This window comes from Ovis aries, chromosome 3, assembly GCF_016772045.2.
Source record: "Ovis aries strain OAR_USU_Benz2616 breed Rambouillet chromosome 3, ARS-UI_Ramb_v3.0, whole genome shotgun sequence".
Lineage (NCBI taxonomy): Eukaryota > Metazoa > Chordata > Mammalia > Artiodactyla > Bovidae > Ovis > Ovis aries.
This window is the reverse complement of record NC_056056.1, coordinates 188,705,857-188,726,568: the sequence shown is the minus strand read 5'-3', so window position 1 is coordinate 188,726,568 and position 20,712 is coordinate 188,705,857. Positions and strand designations below refer to the sequence as shown.

The 20,712-nt window shown below is 38.0% G+C and overlaps 1 protein-coding gene across 2 annotated transcripts in view; it reads right to left on the bottom strand.

The window, feature by feature from the left end:
• The window catches only part of ITPR2 (inositol 1,4,5-trisphosphate receptor type 2), a 604,865-nt gene that overhangs the window by 463,575 nt on the left and 120,578 nt on the right, over positions 1-20,712 (bottom strand). For both annotated transcript variants that reach the window (XM_004006770.5, XM_060413298.1), the window contains exons 3-8: positions 12,400-12,515; positions 11,528-11,614; positions 9,294-9,452; positions 3,100-3,198; positions 2,734-2,817; positions 2,119-2,265 (exon numbers count right to left, since the gene is read on the bottom strand). In XM_004006770.5, the coding sequence (XP_004006819.2) occupies positions 2,119-2,265; positions 2,734-2,817; positions 3,100-3,198; positions 9,294-9,452; positions 11,528-11,614; positions 12,400-12,515 (692 nt within the window). The remainder of the gene's footprint in view (positions 1-2,118; positions 2,266-2,733; positions 2,818-3,099; positions 3,199-9,293; positions 9,453-11,527; positions 11,615-12,399; positions 12,516-20,712) is intronic.

Sequence of the window (20,712 nt, the reverse complement as noted above, 5' to 3'; positions counted from 1 at the left end):
TATTTCCTGGTTGCCTGTTATCTTTCTCTTTTTCTAATAAGAGAATTTGTGAGATTGGCTTCTGGGAAGAGGATTATGTAGTTTTGGCGGTAGTTGTTTTCCTCCGACTTACTCAGAGGTTAAAGCGTCTGCCTGGAATGCAGGAGACCCGGGTTCAATCCCTGGGTCAGGAAGATCCCCTGGAGAAGGCAATTGCAACCCACTCCAGTACTCTTGCCTGGAGAATCCCATGGAGGGAGGAGCCTGGTAGGCTACAGTCCATGGGGTCGCGAAGAGTCGGACACAACTAAGCGACTTTACTTACTTTACTTACTTTCACCTACTAAAGACCAGTGTATCCAAATACACTGAAGGATATGGTCCCTTCTGAATGCAGGAGACTGAAAATATGCCTCAACATGCTTTTGTGCTATTTCATCTCTATTCTAAACCATGTCATAACTTAGAGAATTGTCTTTATGTAACATTTATAATTAAGGCTCGGCTCATTTACATAAATATTATACTTCCTCATTTTCTCTGTTTCAATAGCTTATAATTTGCCTCATTATCCTTATTCCAATTATGGTGATTTCTTTTTTAAATCATGTACAAATGAGTCTGTTCTGTTATTACCTCTCCTAATACTAGATATTACCCAAGGGCCCACATTTAGCTCTGCTATTTCATTTTCCTCTACTTATATAGAATGGCTTCTTATCCTTTTGTTTTATCACCTCTCCCAAATCTAAATGAATCCATCAAAGTGAAAGTGAAATGAAAGTGAAGTCGCTCAATTGCGTCCAGCTCTTTGCGACCCCAAGGACTTTACAGTCCATGGAATTTTCCAGGCCAGAATACTGAAGGGGTAGCCTTTCCCATCTCCAGGGATCTTCCCAACCCAGGGATCGAACTGGGGTCTCCTGCATTGCAGGTGGATTCTTTATCAACTGAGCTATTAGGGAAGCCCCAAGATGGGTATAAATGTTATAGTTTCTAGAGTATGTATTTATATGTTGAAATGAATATTATTATAAATTATTTTCCTTTTGTATCTTCTTTATATTAGAATTTGAGCATTTTATTGATTTTTTAATCATGAGAATATATAATAACATTAACCATGAATTTCATTTTCATACATAAAGGAAGTATAACAAATTGCTGTCAAAGGTGGGATGATGGGTTTGAAATGGTTGAGAACCACTGCTATAGCGGCTGGAGATATATTAAATCCAGATGGAACTTATCGGGTTGTTTACAGACACTGAGGTATATCTTTCTTGCCTGGAGAATCTCCATGGATAGAGGAGCCTCGTGGGCTACAGTCCATGGGGTTGCAGAGTCAGACACAACCAAGTGACTAAGCACAGCACAGGTATATCTTATCTCTTCCGGTATATATAAAGTTCCTTAAAATAAAAACCCATACCTTATATTTTCTTAATTACTCTATCATATTGGCACATTTAAGAAAATCTCTCTTAAAGGTGAATGAATTCTTAACTATGGTTCTCCTCACCCCAAAAGAAAGAGCATCCCCAGAAGACATAAATGCTCTTTTCAGTGACTGTGTATTTCTGATGCTCACTTATAGTGAGTCCTCCTGCTCCATCTCAACACCAGTGCCATTCAAGGCACAAGGCCCGCAGTCTGATGTTGGCCTGAAGTCAACACTTTACAATGGAATTTTTAAAAGCAGAATTATATATATGTGAAGAGAAATAAAGGAAGTAGCAACATTTCAGACTGGTCACAGCAGTAAAGAGGTACAAGAGGCTTCACAAAAATTATTGTTTTATGGATCTATCACAAGTGATGCTTGGGCTTTCCAGGTAGCGCTAGTGGTAAAGAATCTGCCTACCAATGCAGGAGACATAAGAGAAGCAGGTTCAGTCTCTGGGTCGGGAAGATGCCCCTGGAGGCGGGCATGGCAACCCACTTCAGTATTCCTGCCTGGAGAACCCCATGGACAGAGGAGCCTGGTGGACTAGAGTGATGAGGTCGAAAAGAGTCGGACACAACTGAAGCAACTGAGCGTGCACACATGCACAAGTGATGCTTATGACGATAAACCATACAAGCGACCCTGTCTTTTAGATATAAGCATTTATTAAAAGCCAAAAATGATTTACACACCTCTATTTCCCAGAGTGCTTTAGAGCTGGTTGCAGAAGTGGCTGACTGACGCAAGGTTGTACGGAGGAAAATATGCTGTTTTTTCTCATATTCATCACAAGTCAGAAACTTCTCTTGTTCCGCATGGAACAATCGAACAACATCACCCTAGAAAAAGAGGCAAAAAAACCCTGTATTTCCTTTGCTGTATGGGCTCTGTGACCACCTAGAGGAGTGGGAAAGGGTAGGAGATGGGAGGGAGGTATGTATGGGGACCTATGTATGCCTACGGCTAATTCATGTTGATGCGTGGCAGAAATGAAACCATTATTGTAAAGCAATTATCCTTCAATTAAAAATAAATGAAAAACTGTATTTTCAACAAAAGTTTGATCAAACAGATGTAAGAAGTAGGTGACTCTGTAGGTTTTTGATACTCTGGGCCCCTCTGTAAACATTTGGCTTTTAATGATTATGTATACATTTCCAAATATAGGAAGGAAAACTCAACATGAGTTTTAAGGTTTACAGTCACATTCTAAACTTCAAACACAGTGAATACATAGGTTTTGCATCTAGAAGCTCAGTAAGACAGCCTTCAATTCTTCCAGCAAATGTTCTACCTAACATACTTACTCCTTTTAGTACATCTTCTCGATAGGAACTGTATTTCATGAATAAAGTGATTTTCCAGCTAGTGTTGCAATTAACAGCATTCACCTATTAATGAAGAGATGTTAAGTTATAAGACTGCAGGTTCCATTTTATACCATGAATTATTACTTCAACCAGAGGAAGGAGAAAAAAGAATAACTTTGGGCAATGGGGTATGTATGTCAAAAAATATCTTCAAAGGACCATTCAAAATCCATAGGTATCTTAGCAATAATAACTAGCATAAACTGGGCTTATGCTTATGAAAACAATGAAAGAAACTATAAGATTTATTTTTCTTCTCATGATAAAAATCAACAAATTCACTTCCTTTCCTCCCAAACTTACCTCTTTACACCCTGGATTATCGAGTAGTTCTATGTTGCTGGCATGTAGTGGCTGTCCTGCATTCACGGGCATCAGAACAACTTTATCTCCAACAACAATCTGGAAATCAGAATTAAGTTGCAACTGAGACACTGCATGGATCTGTGGTGATATATTTGATGCTAAAAATAAGAGTCTTCATTATTGACCTAATATTTGACCTGTTTATCAAATTTTAGGTCAATTCTTTTCTCTTTAAGGTGAAATATCTTCTGATAAATGACTATATAATCATGTCCCACAGGGCCTATAAGTGTGGACTCATAAAGCTGGTGTAGATTTTTTTTCTTTTGCTTGGCATGTGGGATCTTAGCTCCCCGACCCAGGATCAAACCCACGCCCCTTGTGGTAGAAGCGTGGAATCTTAACCACTGGACTGCCAAGGAAGTCCCTAGATTCTTTTCTTATTGGTCTGCCATTTCAGTTAGAGCTTTCTTAATGTCAGTAATTAGGTCAGCATCCCTCCACAGAGGTCTAATGCCACGTACACAGGAGCTATCAAGAATAAACGCATCTGCCACAAAACAAGAATGTGCCTAAACATTAAAACCACTTCACGTGCAAGCAGGGAATCTTATACATTTGTATTTGCTCTAAATTAAAAACAAATCTACTATATTTGATCTTCCCCATAGTCTCAGAAATTTAATAAACGTTCTAATCTCATCTGGATTCAGAAAATGAAGAATCTGGTATGACCCTGTAGGAACACATTTATAGTTTGGGCCTTGGGCAACTGGTTCACTTTTACCTTAAACATCTAATACTAACAGTGTTCCTTAAACCTGGTGCTCATTTGTAAATAAAAATTAAAATTAATTATGGGAAAAGTGCTCTAAAGAAATAGGTCAAAGTTGATCTTTTTATTAACAACGTCTGCTTGATCTTTAAGTGTCTTTATTCATCACTCAGATTTTGGGGAAACGAAGCTGTGCTTTTCTTAATGATAACAGTAAACAGTTATAGTTATTAAAGTTACTTTTGTCAAGTTCCACTAGAAGATTTACTACTGTAGTACCTTCACTCTTCTTCACAGAATTGCTCACTTCAGAAATGAAAATCAATACCTCCCCTTTGCACACTTCATATCAACTAAATATTCGAATAGCCTAGTAGATAACTGACAAACAAATTAGGACTGAGACAATAAAAACAGATAAACGTCTTCTCCCTGGATCTGAATCTAGACTAAGACTTTAAGGAGCATAATTTCACATTTGCAATGTCAATAAATTATATACAAGAGTCAACATTCACCTATAGTACTGGTGTCACAAACTATACCTGGAGATTCAAATATGATAGAGAAGCCATAAGCTCATCAATCGAGCAAAAGAAGATTATTCTTTGGTTTGCAGGAATAGCTTCCGTTATTTACAGGACTAGTCTCTATTCACCATCCTGCCTTTCAAGTCCATAATCAGGTGGAGGCTGTGATTCAGAAAGAACCATTACAGAAGCTCTTTATTATGTCCAGATAAGGAAGAAATCATTTAGAAACTGTGTTAAGTGAGAGGATGAAAGTGCAGAACTGGGCTATGTTTGTGTAAAACACGGAGAGTAGGAGTATACGCATAAGAAATCATCCCAGTGGTTAACTGTGAAAAAGAGAAGTGGAAACTGGGAACATGGGAAAAAGGATTAAAAAGAGACTTCTCCCTATATATCTTTATATTGTTTTCTATCTTTGAATCATGAATTGGTATCTATTTTAAGCAATTAAATTATAAACAAAATAAACAAAAATCAACCTCACAGACATATTTTCAATACCTCCCTCAAAAAACAAAAACATATGTTATTGCACATGACACCAAGCCAACTCCAAGTCTCAAAATCATGTAGAAGCCTGAGTGGTCTTCCATTCTACAGACACCGGAACTGGACACTACACTCTGCCAATACTACATCTGGTCTTCCAGTTTCCTAAAGAACAGTTAGATTTGGTTCACTATCATTCCTGTCTGTACTATATAAATATTAGCCAATTAGTTGCTAAATATAATGACATATTTTAGCTATATCTTTCCAATTAAAAGAATACTTTTGGTTGCACCTATAGTCAGTGCTCTAAGTCTCACTATTTTACCATAGCTTTCTGTAAGCTTTGGATCAATCCCTATATTAGTTTTACTTCAAAACAATAGCTGTAAAGTCTTCTATAACTTTAAGAGACTAGTCATATAGCCAAAATGTCACCAACTTCAAGGATTCCCAAGTGTGGTATTCATAAGGAGAATCTAACATTATTTCACTAATTTCCAGGTCCTAGGTCTTGTTGTTGACAATGGTTACTTTGATCACACATGATGAATAAAACTGACAAATGAAATGGACAAGATGCTAATCATAAGATATAAAAAGAACAGTAAGAAGTGCTAAGAATAACACAAACGTGTGTAAAAAGTAGTCTCTATTCTTGAGGAATTCTTATCTATTTAGATAACTTGGTAAATTTGGTAGTATTTTCAGAAGAGTGCAAGCATGGAGCCTGATCCACTGACAGGGGAAGAGGGCCTCTGAGAAGCCATATATTTAATACAGAACTTGAGGATGACATCATTTTCTGCCATATCACGTTCACCCTAGTGCACACACATTTTAAAAAACTGCAATTGCAAAAGCATTTCTGCTGATTTTATGTAACAGCCATGGAAGATTCATGCTGGGATTTTACTGAAAATAAAGAGGAACACAATACCACCAGCAGCCACCCTTCTTTTGAAGTGGCACCTGGTGTGAAAAGAACACTGCAGTAGAAATCAAAACAACAGGGATCGAGTCCCACCTTCTCTGAAATTCCAAGGAGTCTAGGTTTTCAAGAGTGAAATCTACTTGCTCTTTAAAGAGGCTCTTTCCCTAAGGGTTGTTTTTCTTTTTCCTGATTGAAAGAAATATCTGACCTTTTCTCCCTTTTAAAATCTACTATCAAGGTATAGAACCAATGTCTTCTTAGAACAAGTTGAAGATGAAAAATTAACTACTCCATCAAGGGAAGATAAACGAAAATAAAATATTTATGAACTCTGTTCAAAGCTGTCGCCAGTGACTTTCTGAGCAACAACAAGCATGGATATCCACACAGCTAAAAGTTGAGAGATACATGAAACTATTTTTCCCCAAAAATTATCTACCCTGAAATTCTATAAAATATATGACAGAGATGGCCTTAAACAGTAGAAACTACTGATTTTTGAGGAGATGAGTACTTTTCCCTCCAGCCTATCATCAGCCTCAGTCTTACATTAGCTTTCAGTCACTGAACATCTTTTGGGTAGTTATAACCTAAATTGCAACTTAACTAATTAGTAAATAATAAAATAGAAATTTTGAAACATGTATACTATCACGTAAGAAACGAAGTGCCAGTCTATGTTCGATACAGGATGCTTGGGGCTGGTGCATGGGGATGATCCAGAGGGATGATATGGGGTGGGAGGTGGGAGGGGGATTCAGGATTGGGAGTTCGTATATACCTGTGGTTTCATGTCAATGTATGGCAAAACCAATACAGTATTGTAAAGTAAAATAAAGTAAAAATAAAATTTAAAAAAAAGAATAAAAAAAAAGCCCTTTAAATCTTGCAATTTCTTCCTTTTAGTTAAATGTTTTTTTTGAAAAATCTACATCTTATACAGTCACAAAAACGAACAGAATTTGTATCCTGTTGTTGTGTGAAAATTGTATAAATCTTAATTATGTTGAATCGGTTCATAGCGCTCTTCAGGTCTACTATATCTCTTCTACTTTTCTGTCTATTCATTCTACTAATTTCTGAGAGTTTGATACTGAAACTCCAACCAAAAAAATCTTAATTTATCTACTTAAAAAATAATTGTAACATACAGTGGAAATAAAGGTAACTTGGTTCTGCATTTTCCAAGTCTCCAGTAAATGTTATCATACTTTCAAAATTTAAAAATTTTTATTAAAAATTGCTTCAAAAAATCAATAGTAATTAAACCACTTGTTATGAAATGACAGGGTTTCCAACTGCCTTCAATAAAATACAGTACACTTGTATTTTAGAAAAATGCTACCTATTCCTAAGGAGGAAAATGAGCATTATGATACAATTATTTTCATGGAAATAAAGGTCTATGGATGTGCTTATGCTTTCACAGCAACCTTAATCACACACAAAAGCTACAGTGGTGAGCAAAAACAGTGAGCTATTTCAGCAAAAAGCAAAGTGTAAGGTTGTTTTAGCCATGCTTTATGGAGCACATCTATATAAGGAGGATCTCTATTTTGCACATAACAATTATACTATCCACTTTAACCAAGATGGAGTGCTTGGGTGGTAGGTTGTTCCCCGTCCTGCAATCCAGTCCAGCTAATTATTTGAAATAGTTCATTACAGTCAACTCTCTTTGATCCTCTAAAGACATTTGAGAGTAGGGAAAGGAATATAAGATGAAAAATTAGATAGGGTGAATTCATAAAAGCATCCTTATTATAGCTTATTGACAAGGAGCATCTGGAGCTTACTGTTTGTCATTCAGTCATGCCCAACTCTTTGTGACCCCATGAACTGTAGCCCACCAGGCTCCTCTGTCTATGGGGATTCTCCAGGCAAGAATACTGGAGTGGTTGCCATTCCCTTCTCCAGGGGATCTTCCCAACCCAGGGATCGAACCCGGGTCTCCCACATGGAAGGTAGATTCTTTACCATCTGAACCATGAGGGAAGTCCATAAAGGCATTTGGGAGCAGGGAAAGGAATAGATGAGATGAAAAATTAGATGGCATGAATTAATAAAATCCACACTAATCTCAAGGCCCCAATTTATCCAATGATTTCATTCCACTCCTTTAGAGCTTGAGCTCAGCTTTTGTTTGTTTTCATGCTTAATTTTCACTGACTACCTGCAAACAGGGACCCTACTCAGTGAGGGGAGCTGGAGAAGTATTTTAAAACAGGGCATCCAAAGATACAGGTTGTTCTTAAGCTGCATGACCAGTCCCTGAATAATTGAGAGTTGACTGTAATTAACTACCTACTGAAATTAAAATATGTCATGCTCACAGCAAACATCACTTGATGCCAAAAGGAAAAAGAAAATAACTTATTTTCAAGGAATCCAAAACAAGTTTAAAGTGCATTACATTCCTGCATGCCATGCTTCTCCCAAACCTTACCGAAGGAGGATATCATCAGCTAATCTATTAACCAAATTAAACCATGAAGCTTGTAACCTGTGGAGTTGAATTTGGACTTCAAAATTCACTGGAAAAATAGATTTATTACAATATAAGACATTTCTAAGACAAGAAACAGCCAATACATTTTAAAATATTATTACAGTATTGATTGAGAAAACTGTCAGAATAATAAGACTTTAACATTGCTTTCAATTTTTAATGTTAATTTTTTAAATTTTCAACTATTTTTATTGATCACCTGACCCAATATTTGTATTCTATTTACAAAATTTATTGAATACTTGGTGTCAACCAGAATTTATTAAGCATCTCCCACATGCCAGGACTGTCACCTGCTACTTCATCTATTGCACACAAAAATATCTAACTTTTGATCCTATTGAATCATCACACGTAATTTTTATTTTCTCTACTCCATAAAGCAGCATAAAAATATTTTGCAACTACTAAAATTCATATGATATAACATATTTAAGTACTGTCATCAATGAGTCACTGCCAATCATTACATTACACATCTCCTCATATATTACACATCTATTAAGTTGTACAGATTGTAAACAAATGGCCACTGAGCCAATAAATGACATATTGTCATGATTTGCTGTGTTACTCTGTAAATTCAAAGGAATAAACTCCATCTCCTAACACAGCTTCTTCTATACAGCCACACTCCCCCCTGAATAAGGTCGAAAAGCAAACTCTGCTTCTCTCTCCCTTAAAAGTCTCAGTCAATATTTTAATGTTAAATTCTTTCACAAAATTCTGGCTGGAAGATGATTTTAAATCAATCTGATCTTAGTCTTTTTATGATTCCCGAGCACAATCTGTACTATAAATAAATGCTTTTAACCTATTAAAGAAATTAACATAAAAGAATACATTGAAACTTGAAAACTATCTTTCCTTTCTTCGCATTTTTTGGATTCGCCATTATTAAGAACTAACATCTTCAAGAATGCACGTTTTTCTCATCTTAGAGCTACATACATTGTCGCCCTCGCTTCTCAGCTTCCAGAAGGGATGAATATAAAACCAAGACCCTTCATTTCCCGCAGCATCCAAGGACACGCGCATGGCATTCTTCTCCAGTAAAGCAGGTAACCTCTTGTTGACAGTCAGATACTTGTTGCTTTTTATATGCAGTAGCTGTAGGAAAAAGTTAGGGATTACTGCCTTCATTCTTTGATCTCCTCTGTTCATTACACATATGTGTTTATATTTATATCACATACCCACATAACACAGCTCAGGGGAGAGAGTAAACAAAGAAGCTCTTTGCAGACTCACCATCTTTCCGAGTTGACTTTCTCTGGGTTCCTCCTCATCTCCACCCTCAGTGCTGTTTCATACGAAGTGAGCACATAAGGGAAAAAAACTAAGGACACGTCCCTGAATGATTTTCATCTACTGATAAAAAAATAGGATAGACCCAGGCTTTCCAAAAGAGACCAGGATGTTACTCCCAACTGCGGGGTTGGCCAAAATGTTTATTCAGGTTTTCATAAGACATTACAGAAAAGCCTGAATGAACTTTTTGACCAACCCAACATATTCTTTCTCAATTCCTGCCCGGCCACAAAATCAAACTATATTAAAGGATAAGAAAGGAACTGGAATAAGGCATCAACCCACTTCATATTATTAACCACCCCTGCCTAAAACCGGCCCTCATGCCCCTGTGTGAGGAGACCAGCTGCTCGTCCCAAACAACCTCTGCCACTCCCACAAGAGGACATGATCCCGCTCCTTCTCAGATGAAGGCGGGAGCGCCACTGCTGGGCTTATTTGGATCCCATGGGCAAAACCTTTCCAAGACATTATTCTGAGTAGGAAAACTGAAACAAATAACCTTCCTGTCTACTATCCCAATCACTGAAAAAAAAAAAAAAAAGGTCGCTTTAACATCCACAAAATAAGAAGGAAATTATCTCAGAAATTTCCAGTGAAATCAGTGAAAACCCTCAGGTGCCAACTCCAGTCCTTTAGGAATCCACCCTGCTAAGAGGGCGTGGCTCAGCCCTTAACACTTCGGGAAACATGTGCATGTCAGATTGTGGACAAGAAACATAAGCTCTGCTTGCTGGCACTTAATATGAAGCAAAACTTGGTTAAGAGAAACTCTAGTTATGGAGGACCACCCAAGGGACATTCAGCCACAGGTAACACACAGTCTATTATGGGATTAACTTGTAAGAACCAGGGAGTCGCAGACCCAGGGCTCTCCTCTTGCCCCATCAGAGAATTGCTCTGTTGGTCCCGTGCTCTGGCACTTGGCCACTGGCCAATAACAAAACATCAGGGGATGTTATTTTTTGAAACAGCTCTAAGAAACACCTCATTGTAGCGTTTATGGTAAGGAAGTTGTTAGGGCCATTGTTTACTATATTAAACAGTGTCCTCTTTATGAGAGCTCTTTGGAGAAACAGTTCTCTGGTCCTCTTCCTGAGAATGTTTGTGCTTCCAACCTTCTGACTTAGTTCTCTGTACTAGCCTTCTACTAATATGTAAATATCACAATATTTCACATGGCCTTATACCTAGACAAGCAACAAAAAGGCTTCAACTCAAAGTTTACCAGTCTTTACAACATGGATATGATAAACATGCCTCACCTTTGACTTCACTTTATTCATGCAACCAGTATTTTTCCTTTGATCCAGTTACCTTATTTATTTCTATTTTATCTTGTTATGCGAAAGGTATTTTTGAAAATGCCTTGCATTCTTTTTGGAACAAGGTTGGGGCATATATTAACAACTATCCAAGTGAAAAATTATAAGATCTGGTGAAGCACAAGGAAGAAATGCTGCTGAAATAAATCAGTGTGCATACTAATTGAAATAGAAGATATAATAACTCAAGGACAGTACAATTTGAAAACTTTCCTCCCTACAAAATGAAAAGATAAAGCTTCATATGTTACATGCTTAGTCTCATTAATTCTAAAAGACTATTTTATTACAAGCTTTCCCCATCTTCTTCCTTTTGATTTAATAATTTGTATAATTCATCTAGATAAGCTCATTTCTTTATGTGTACACACTGGATTTATTCATATAGAATGACGTGCTAAATATCAACTGAAAATATCACACTGTATAATTTTGACCAAAGAACAAACTATTGTAGCCCCCAGTTTTAACGCAGGTTGGCATTCCTACCAAATGCAAATTATCGATAAAATATTCATCTCCTTTATACAAAAATAAGTAGACACTTACTTGTATAACATTACTGTATTTCACAATTTCTCCCAATAGCTTCTTATTCTCTGATTCATTTTGTTTTTGTTCCAGTTCTGCAGCATGCTAGAAAGTGATTATCAAATATTTACTGTGAAACCATAACAAATAGAGCACAATAGCTGACACAGAAAAAAAGGTTTATTTTAGGAACAAAGAATACAATCAAGACTAAAATAGGCAGATTGCTTTAAACTTGGTGCTTAGGGAGAAGTGGGGCAGTAACTAAATCTATGATTATAATGTGTGACAACTCTCTCAGTTTAATGCGGAAATGTAGCCTAAAATATACTGATATGCTCTTATGTTAGAAATTTCAGAAAAAGGACTAAGCAGTTTGGTCTTAAAAAATTATTTTCAGAAGGAATATTGCTAGAGAAGCCAAACACAGACAAATTTCAAAAGCTTCAAAATACAGCTTCAATTCTAAAAGTAACAGGAATTTTAATAACAAAGTCTTATTAAATTTACATAGAGTCCAAATCAGAAACAATAGACTTCCAATTTTTTTCTGATAGTCTTTCAAAATAAAATGGGTACTATGTCAAGTAAAATATAACTGGATTTGATATTCCTGCAGAGATTCTGAATTGGTTTTCAGTGTGATGTGAATATCTGAATTGGTCCGGCACACCCTAATAAACAGCAAGAAATACAATACCTACACACCAGGAAATCAGAAGTCATACACGGATTAGAAAGACTTAAACGTCCTTTCCACTTTCAGCGTGTTGCCACATCTGTTCTGGATCTGAATATATTGTGGGAAATCACCAAGCTATGGAATAGATCTTTTGTTATTGTTGTACTTGTTCTATCTTAAGCCAGAGAGATGGAAGGCTAGTCCTTACCTGTAACTTCTTCAGCAAGGCCGCCTCTGTGTGGTTCCCTTGTTTAGCTTGCTTGGCTTTCCAATATTGCTTCTGAGCAGAATATCGGTTCATAGGGCACACCTTAAAGAGGCAGTCTATGACAAATCAACAAACGAAAACACTGTAACTAAGGACACCAGCATTTCTTAGGTTTCCCTTATAGCTGAGTATTAGAATCTCGAATGTCTGCGTATAAATAACATTTAAACATCATTTAGCCCATACTCAGGAGAATTCTTAAATTCTACCCATAACATTGCTTTTCAAATAATTATTTAGTCTGTTAAAATACCACCTTTTTCATTTGGTTAGGGTTTTTAAAAGAAACCATAGCTAACGTGATTTATAAAGAAACCAAACCAATGCAAACATTATTAAGCACTTCTTAATTATAATGCAGTACCTGGTCTTAGAAAGTCAGGAGAACCAGATTAGTGTCTTTCCTTGCCTTATCTGACTTTGTACAATCAATTACTTATTCATGGTATGTATCTTTGACAGTCAAAAGTGATGGAAGAAGTAGAAACAATCGCAGCAATCAAGCAATCGCATCTCAGTCATCTATTCCCCAAGGTTACACATATCTAGGGTGAACATGGTGTGGAAATCTGAGATGCAGTATGTTATAATGATTGCACTGCATTGTTATAAGGGAAAAACAAAGCAAAACAAAAAACTAAGATTATACTCTACTACTAAATATTAAGTTAGAAAATCATACTGTAATAATATAGTGATATCTCTAAGTGGAAAAACAAATTTTTTCTGTTTAAAGAGGAAAATGGAAGTCTGCCTGAACCCTGCTTTTATTTGTTAGTGATTCTGTATGTTTGTGGAATGGATTACAATCTAGAATATAGGTCAATGCCCAATATTCTATAGTAAAGGAGTATTGTCACAGAAGATCCAAACATTATTTTCATTTATCTCACAAAAATTTGTAAAAATTCTATATAATAAATTAACCTTGCTTTGACTGATGTGTTTATGTTCACATTCATTTGCATTTTTCAAATACATTTCCAAAGATACAATTCAGTCAACTCAAATGTCAACTTTAGGCATATTATTGACTATATTATATATATATGTATATATATATATATATATACACTCATTCTATTATTCTCTTTAAAATTAAGTGTAGAATTAAATGAGGTGATCGCTTTTCTTTTTCATGTACTTTTGTTTACTTATTTTTGGCTGCACTGGGTTTTTGTTGCTGTGCTCAGGTTTTCTCTGTTGCGGTGAGCAGGGACTGCTCTTCATTGTTGCACACAGGCTTCTCATTGCAGTGGCTTCTCTTGTTGCGGAGCACAGCCTTCAGTGGTTGCAACACATGGGTTCGCTAGTTGCAGATCAGGGTTCCAGAGCATAGGCTCAGTAGTTGTGGTACACGGGTTTAGTTGTTCCATGGCATGTGGGGTCTTCCCGGACCAGGGGTCAAACCCGTCCCCTGCATTGGCAGGTGGATACCTATCCACTGCACCACCAGGGAAGTCCGAGACAATCTCTTTTCAAATCTCTCTTTTGGTTCTGATGGCACACATGATCAAGAAATATTACTGTAAATTACTTAAGGAAGTTTTAAAACTCAGAAGAAATAATGACTTTTTTCTATAGCTTGTCATTAGAAATAATAACAAATTCTATTGATTGCTTCCCCTCTACACATATACACCTACAGAAAACATGATTAACTTCTGGTCTAAAAGTTATTGATGTGGATGAGTAAATATTTTATAAGTAGCAGAAAACAGACACCTTCTAACTGCTCAAAGTAGGTGGGAAGACTGTCATACTTAGAGCAGGAGACAGGAATCCTCACCAGGCACAAGCGTGTGAAACCCAAATAACTAGATTTAAAACCTGTTTTCCTTGGCAGCATAGGCTGATAACCCCTAGGAACTATTCCTATATATTAGTATCTACAAAGAGAATATACAAGTTTTACAAGCACGCATACCAAGGTTGCTTAGTGATATCTCCAAAAGAGTACTCCCTAAGTAACACAGCAGACTGCTTTAACTGTCCTATATTAGGCAAAAATACAAGTCTATATTTAAGCAGAACTTAACTCCATAATCTACAATCTCTACTTCTGACTACCTTCATCTATGAAGAAAGAAAAAAAAAGGGGGGTTCTTTCTCCATTACTTCAAATCCCTAGTTAAGTCCATTAGGAAATAGTCTCCTGACAAAAAAATTTTTTTTCCTAAATTCTAGACCACCCCAGGAGCACTCCTAATGAATGGTATCCTTGGGTAGCTAGCAAAGAAACTGTCACAGTCCTCATCGTCATAGCCAAAGCGATTGTGATGCATCCAGTCAAACATCCAGCCAACTAGGGTTGACCAGTAGGCTGTGCCTCTGGGTGTGAGGACTCAGACTCTGTCCTCAGAAAGCTCTCCATCTAGTGGGTGAAACAGGCATTGACTGTGTGATGAATTTTCACAATGAGGCTCTGGAGAAGGTGCTATGGGCCTCAAAGACCCAAGAGCCCATTCACATTGTTTAGGGGGATCCAGAAAAGTCTTCCGGAGAAGAAGACACAAGTTAAGTGTTAAAGAATATATACTAATTCAGCATGTTGGCAAGAAGGTTCAAATGCTCAGGGGTTGCAGGGTCGGGGGAGGGGGTGTGGGGGGGTATCTCAAACAGAGTCCATGCCAGTCCCAGGGCAGAGAAGCAGAACGTCCAGGGACCTACCAACTGGTCAAGAAAATGACGTTCCAGGCTGTGAAATGAAATCGGCAACACTGGCTGAAATCTGGGTCTGCAGCGTGCCATGTTTTAGGTTAGGAGTATGCTCTCTACCCCAGGGAAAACACCCTATTCTTAGGGTTTTCAGCTCTTACAGCACGTGGGAGATGACATAAACAGCAAGATGAGAAGCCCAGCATGAACGTCCACTGCCAGTTTGATCAGAGATAGGGAGGACCTAGGCCTATCGGAGTTTTAGGGTAGCTGCAGATTTAAAAAGAAAGCAGCAGAACCAACAGGCGTAGTCTTACCTGTTAGTGTGGGGTGGGGAAGGGTGAGGGAGAGGGAAAGTGAGGTTAGTCTAGCTGACATCCTCCCACTCTGGTTGAGACACTAAGGCTTAGATTTTCAAAGCCCTTTCCATTTTCAGAGCCTCAGCTGTTTAGTTCTCCTCAGCCACCTTCCCCAGGAGGCATCTCATTTTGTAAATAATTGAAGTGTTTCTGTGGGTACCATCATCACAGGACTATTCTGGTTGACAGGAAGAAGCCTAGGGCATTCAGACCTCTGTAAAAATGATGTTGGTGGTCACAGTGATGGGTGTGTGTGTGTGTGTGTGTGTGTGTGTGTGTGTGTGTGTGTAACTCTCCCTCTACCTCCTTTAGAAAACATTTTTTAAAATCTGTTCTTGGGCTAGTCACGTATTCTGTCTGATTTTGAATTTACTGCACAATAAAGGTGGTAATAATACTTGCCACACCTAATTCACAGGGCTGCTGAGATGAGAAAAAAAAAACAAAACAGAAAATCTGTGAAATTACTCTGTGAACTTTAAAGCCCTATAATAAGCATTAAATGTAAGGTATTATTATTAACATTGCTCCATTCATTCAGCAGTAGCTTTACTAAGATTAAGAAGTGACTAAACACTTCCAGAGCTCTCAGCAAAGAGCTTCCAAAAGCAGAGCTCTCAGATTAAAGCCAAACGTAACCCCAAAATGTCAAATTCATGACAAGGTGTTCACCCCTTCATTGATGCCACAGTCTCAGACGCCACAATGTGTCTTTGTATACAGTTCTTGAATTCCCAGAAAAAGCACGGCAAGAAGTAGAGGGTAAAGTCTCTACTACCATGTTCAGTTCAGTTCAGTCGCTCAGTCGTGTCCGACTCTTTGCAACCCCATGAATCACAGCACGCCAGGCCTCCCTGTCCATCACCAGCTTCCTGAGTTTATCCAAACTCATGTCCATCTAGTCAATGATGCCATCCAGCCATCTCATCCTTCTCCTCCTGCCCCCAATCCCTCCCAGCATCAGAGTCTTTTCCAATGAGTCAACTCTTCGCATGAGGTGGCCAAAGTACTGGAGTTTCAGCTTTAGCATCAGTCCTTCCAATGAACACCCACAATTGATCTCGTTTAAGATGGACTGGTTGGATCTCCTTGCAGTCCAAGGGACTCTCAAGAGTCTTCTCCAACACCACAGTTCAAAAGCATCAATTCTTCGGTGCTCAGCTTTCTTCACAGTCCAACTCTCACATCCATACATGACCACTAGAAAAACCATAGCCTTAGTATCTTTTAAAATATGCAGAAGCAATAACCAGCACCAGCATGGGTACAGCCTTGACAAAAAGCCTTCCTTTCTCTTCACTGGTGGCTCAGCCGGTAAAGAATCCACCTGCAATGCAGGAAACCCAGGTTTCAATTCCTGGGTTGGGAAGATCCCTTGGAGAAGGGAATGGCCACCCACTCCAATATTCTTGCCTGGAGAATTCCATGGACAAAGGAGCCTGGTGGGCTACATGGGCTCACAAAGAGTCAGACATGACTGAGCAACTAACACTTTCTTTGGCATGCAGGAATCCAGACCTATCTATCCACTCTCACTACCCTCCTCAACCTGCTTCCAGAACTCTGGAACCCCTTCGTCTGCTCATTCTCTAAATTTAAAGATGTATATACTGGTAGGAAAAAAGACCTCAGGGAGTTTTCTAATTACAAAGCTACTTAGTGTCATTTATTAACTAGGTAGCAACAATCTCTAGCATTTCAAGACTCAAAGCATACTTTAAAAAAAGAAAAAGGCAAGGTTTGCTTCATAGAGCAAACATCAAAAGCATAAATAAGTAATTACAAGCGAGTAATTCAAGTTAAATTATAAAAAGAAAAAAAACTTAACCTAAAGATCTAAGGCCAGCAATTTTTGCAGAATTATAGAAGGTAAAGAAATGCTAGAAATCTGACTAAACAGGCTATGTTCAGTCAAGCAATATTGTAAAAAAAAAAAAAAAAAGTCTTAAAATTGGAACATTTATTTTAAAACCATGGAAGGAAATCAAACCTCCCGGAAGTGTTCACATTAAACTGAAAGATCTGCTGGTATCTTAAACCTTCTAATAAATGTTCATGGAGGGAAGAAATATGAAAGCCACTCAAATGGTGTGGAGCATGTATTCCTCAGTGTGGAACACTGTAAATCAAAGAACTAACCTTCCCAAGCGACGCCATGTCCGTCTGGAAGGAAACCAGTCTAAATTTCTACTCGCAATACCTCACTAAATGGTTCTCAAATGTTTTGCTTTGTACGGATACAAGTGCTTCCTAAAACACTAGGCAGCTTTTGCACCCCAGAAACGGTCTGTAGGACTCTATTCTAGATTATTATACATGAAGTTCAAGTTATGTAGTAGCCAACAATTTCCCTTGGTAATGGTGGAAAGAAAACTTTGTTTCATTTCTTCTCCCTCCATGAGATGTCTAAGATTTAAATGAGGCAAAACATTAAACCATCAGCAAATGGGTGTCACAAAGCAGGCATTCAACAAATGGCTCTTTCATGGAAGCCTGTAAAATTACCTCATGCTGATTACAGAGAATGTGGCTGCCAAGGGCTTTATTATCTCCACATGGAGAAAGGTGGGGAGGGAGAGCCTCTGAGCTTCTCCTGTTTTTAATATAAACCGGATGGAGCAGAGTTTCATGAAGACAACAGGCCCTTCCCAATGATAAAACGGAAAGTGGTAACAAAACTCTCCCCAGGGCCAGGGAAAGGCAGATGAGGTGTGACTGGATGCCAGCAATTAGAATTAACAGTTGGTCAGAGAGAGGTACACATTCACTGGCCAAAAATATAATTGTAGCTCTCTTCTTATTTTTCAGTTTCTCTAAGAAATGTATCCTGAAATACAGTGTGTTTAAAGAACTCTTTAAGTTTAGAGTATGTTTTTTTTAAAGGAGTCTGTTTTGTTTTGTTTACGCGTGGAAATTTCAAACCAAACATCTACTCCCTGATCATGATCAAAGGCAAGGATAGAAGATAGAGGGGAAGCGTCCTCTAGAATGTTACAAAAGCCGAAGAAAATTTACTGCAGGTGTTAGCACGTGTTAAAATTTATCAGAATACGTGGCTTCCAGCATGAAGGTTGCAGGATAGCTTCTTCTAAGCAAAAGTCAGCTATTTTACTACTGAAGAAGGAGAGAAATGGCCTGTAGATTATAAAAATGTTACAACTCGAAGGGGCTCCAGATAAAATCTAACCTTTCCCTTCTCTGACATAGGAAATAAAAGCTCAGAGTAAGTTGCCTTAGTCATTCAAGATAGAATCTATAGTTTGAAATAACTTACAGATATACACAAGTTCAATCACACACAGGATGCTTGAAAGCCCTGTGAAGTGACTGGCCCCGCAGTGACAGATGTTGATACCATACTTGGTTTGCTCGATACAGTGAACTGCCTTGGAGCACCTCGTAAACCATAGAGAGTAATGCATATTGATAATAAAGAACATCTGATCTTCACAACAATGCTGAGAGTTAGCGGGGATAATTTTCTCTATATTCCAGAGAAAGAAATTGATACTTCTCTTAAATCCAAAAAGTTGGTAAGGAATTAAGTCAGAATGTGAACTGTAATCCTCTGATATACATCTATCTGAGTGAGTGAGTGAAAGTCGCTCAGTCGAGTCCGACTCTTTGCAACCCCATGGATATCTATCTACATCTAAAAATATATAGATTTCTGATATCTAGATAGATAGATATAAAACAATTATAATACTTCAAAGGTACATTTATGTTTTATCATGGGAAGTACACCACATAGAAGTGAAAGTGAAAGTCACTCAATCCTATCTGACTCTTGGTGACTCCATGGACTATACTTAGTCCATGGAATTCTCCAGCCCAGAATACTGGAGTGAGTAGCCTTTCCCTTCTCCAGGCGATCTTCCCAACTCAGGAATTGAACCCAGGTCTCCTGCATTGCAGGCGGATACTTTACCAGCTGAGCCACAAAGGAAGCCCGGTGTGCCACGTATGCATATATAATTAAATAAATGTTAAGACATTAATAGGAATTCCTACATTAATGGCTAAATTCTCAAAAACAAGGGAAATTTTATATTCTGCTTCCTCTGGAGTGAGACAGAAAAATGAAATTCAAATGTACCAATGCTTATTTTCATTCCTGTCAAGGTTTTAAAACACTAGGCCTAAGCAGAATTCACTACCAAAACATCATAATTTATAATTTTCAATTAATTTCCCATTCTTAAAATTTCATATTAACAAGCACAATCAAAAAAAATATGTAATCAGCAGGCTGATTCCAAAATCAAAAGGCAAGTCTTCAAGTCACAATATACAAATATCAAGTCTGAAAGAAACTGAAGCAAATTTATACATACATAAATGAGTGTGTACATATAGACATGTGTGTGTATATATATGTGTCTGTGTGGATCCCAATAAACTGTGAAAAATTCTGAGAGAGATGGGAATACCAGACCACCTGACCTGCCTCTTGAGAAATCTGTATGCAGGTGAGGAAACAACAGTTAGAACTGGACATGGAACCACAGACTGGTTCCAAATAGGAAAAGGAGTACGTCAAGGCTGTATGTTGTCACCCTGCTTATTTAACTTCTATGCAGAGTACATCATGAGAAACGCTGGACTGGAAGAAACACAAGCCAGAATCAAGATTGCTGGGTGAAATATCAATCACCTCAGACATGCAGATGATACCACCCTTATGGCAGAAAGTGAAGAGGAACTAAAAAGCCTCTTGATGAAAGTGAAAGAGGAGAGTGAAAAAGTTGGCTTAAAGCTATTCAGAAAATGAAGATCATGGCATCCAGTCCCATCACTTCATGGGAAATAGATGGGAAACAGTGAAAACAGTGTCAGACTTTATATTTTGGGCTTCAAAATCACTGCAGATGGTGACTGCAGCCATGAAATTAAAAGACGCTTACTCCTTGGAAGAAAAGTTATGACCAACCTAGATAGCATACTCAAAAGCAGAGACATCATTTTGCCGACTAAGGTCCGCCTAGTCAAGGCTATGGTTTTTCCTGTGGTCATGTACGGATGTGAGAGTTGGACTGTGAAGAAGGCTGAGCACCGAAGAATTGATGCTTTTGAACTGTGGTGTTGGAGAAGACTCTTGAGAGTCCCTTGGACTGCAAGGAGATCCAACCAGTCCATTCTGAAGGAGATCAGCCCTGGGATTTCTTTGGAAGGAATGATGCTAAAGCTGAAACTCCAATACTTTGGCCACCTCATGTGAAGAGTTGACTCACTG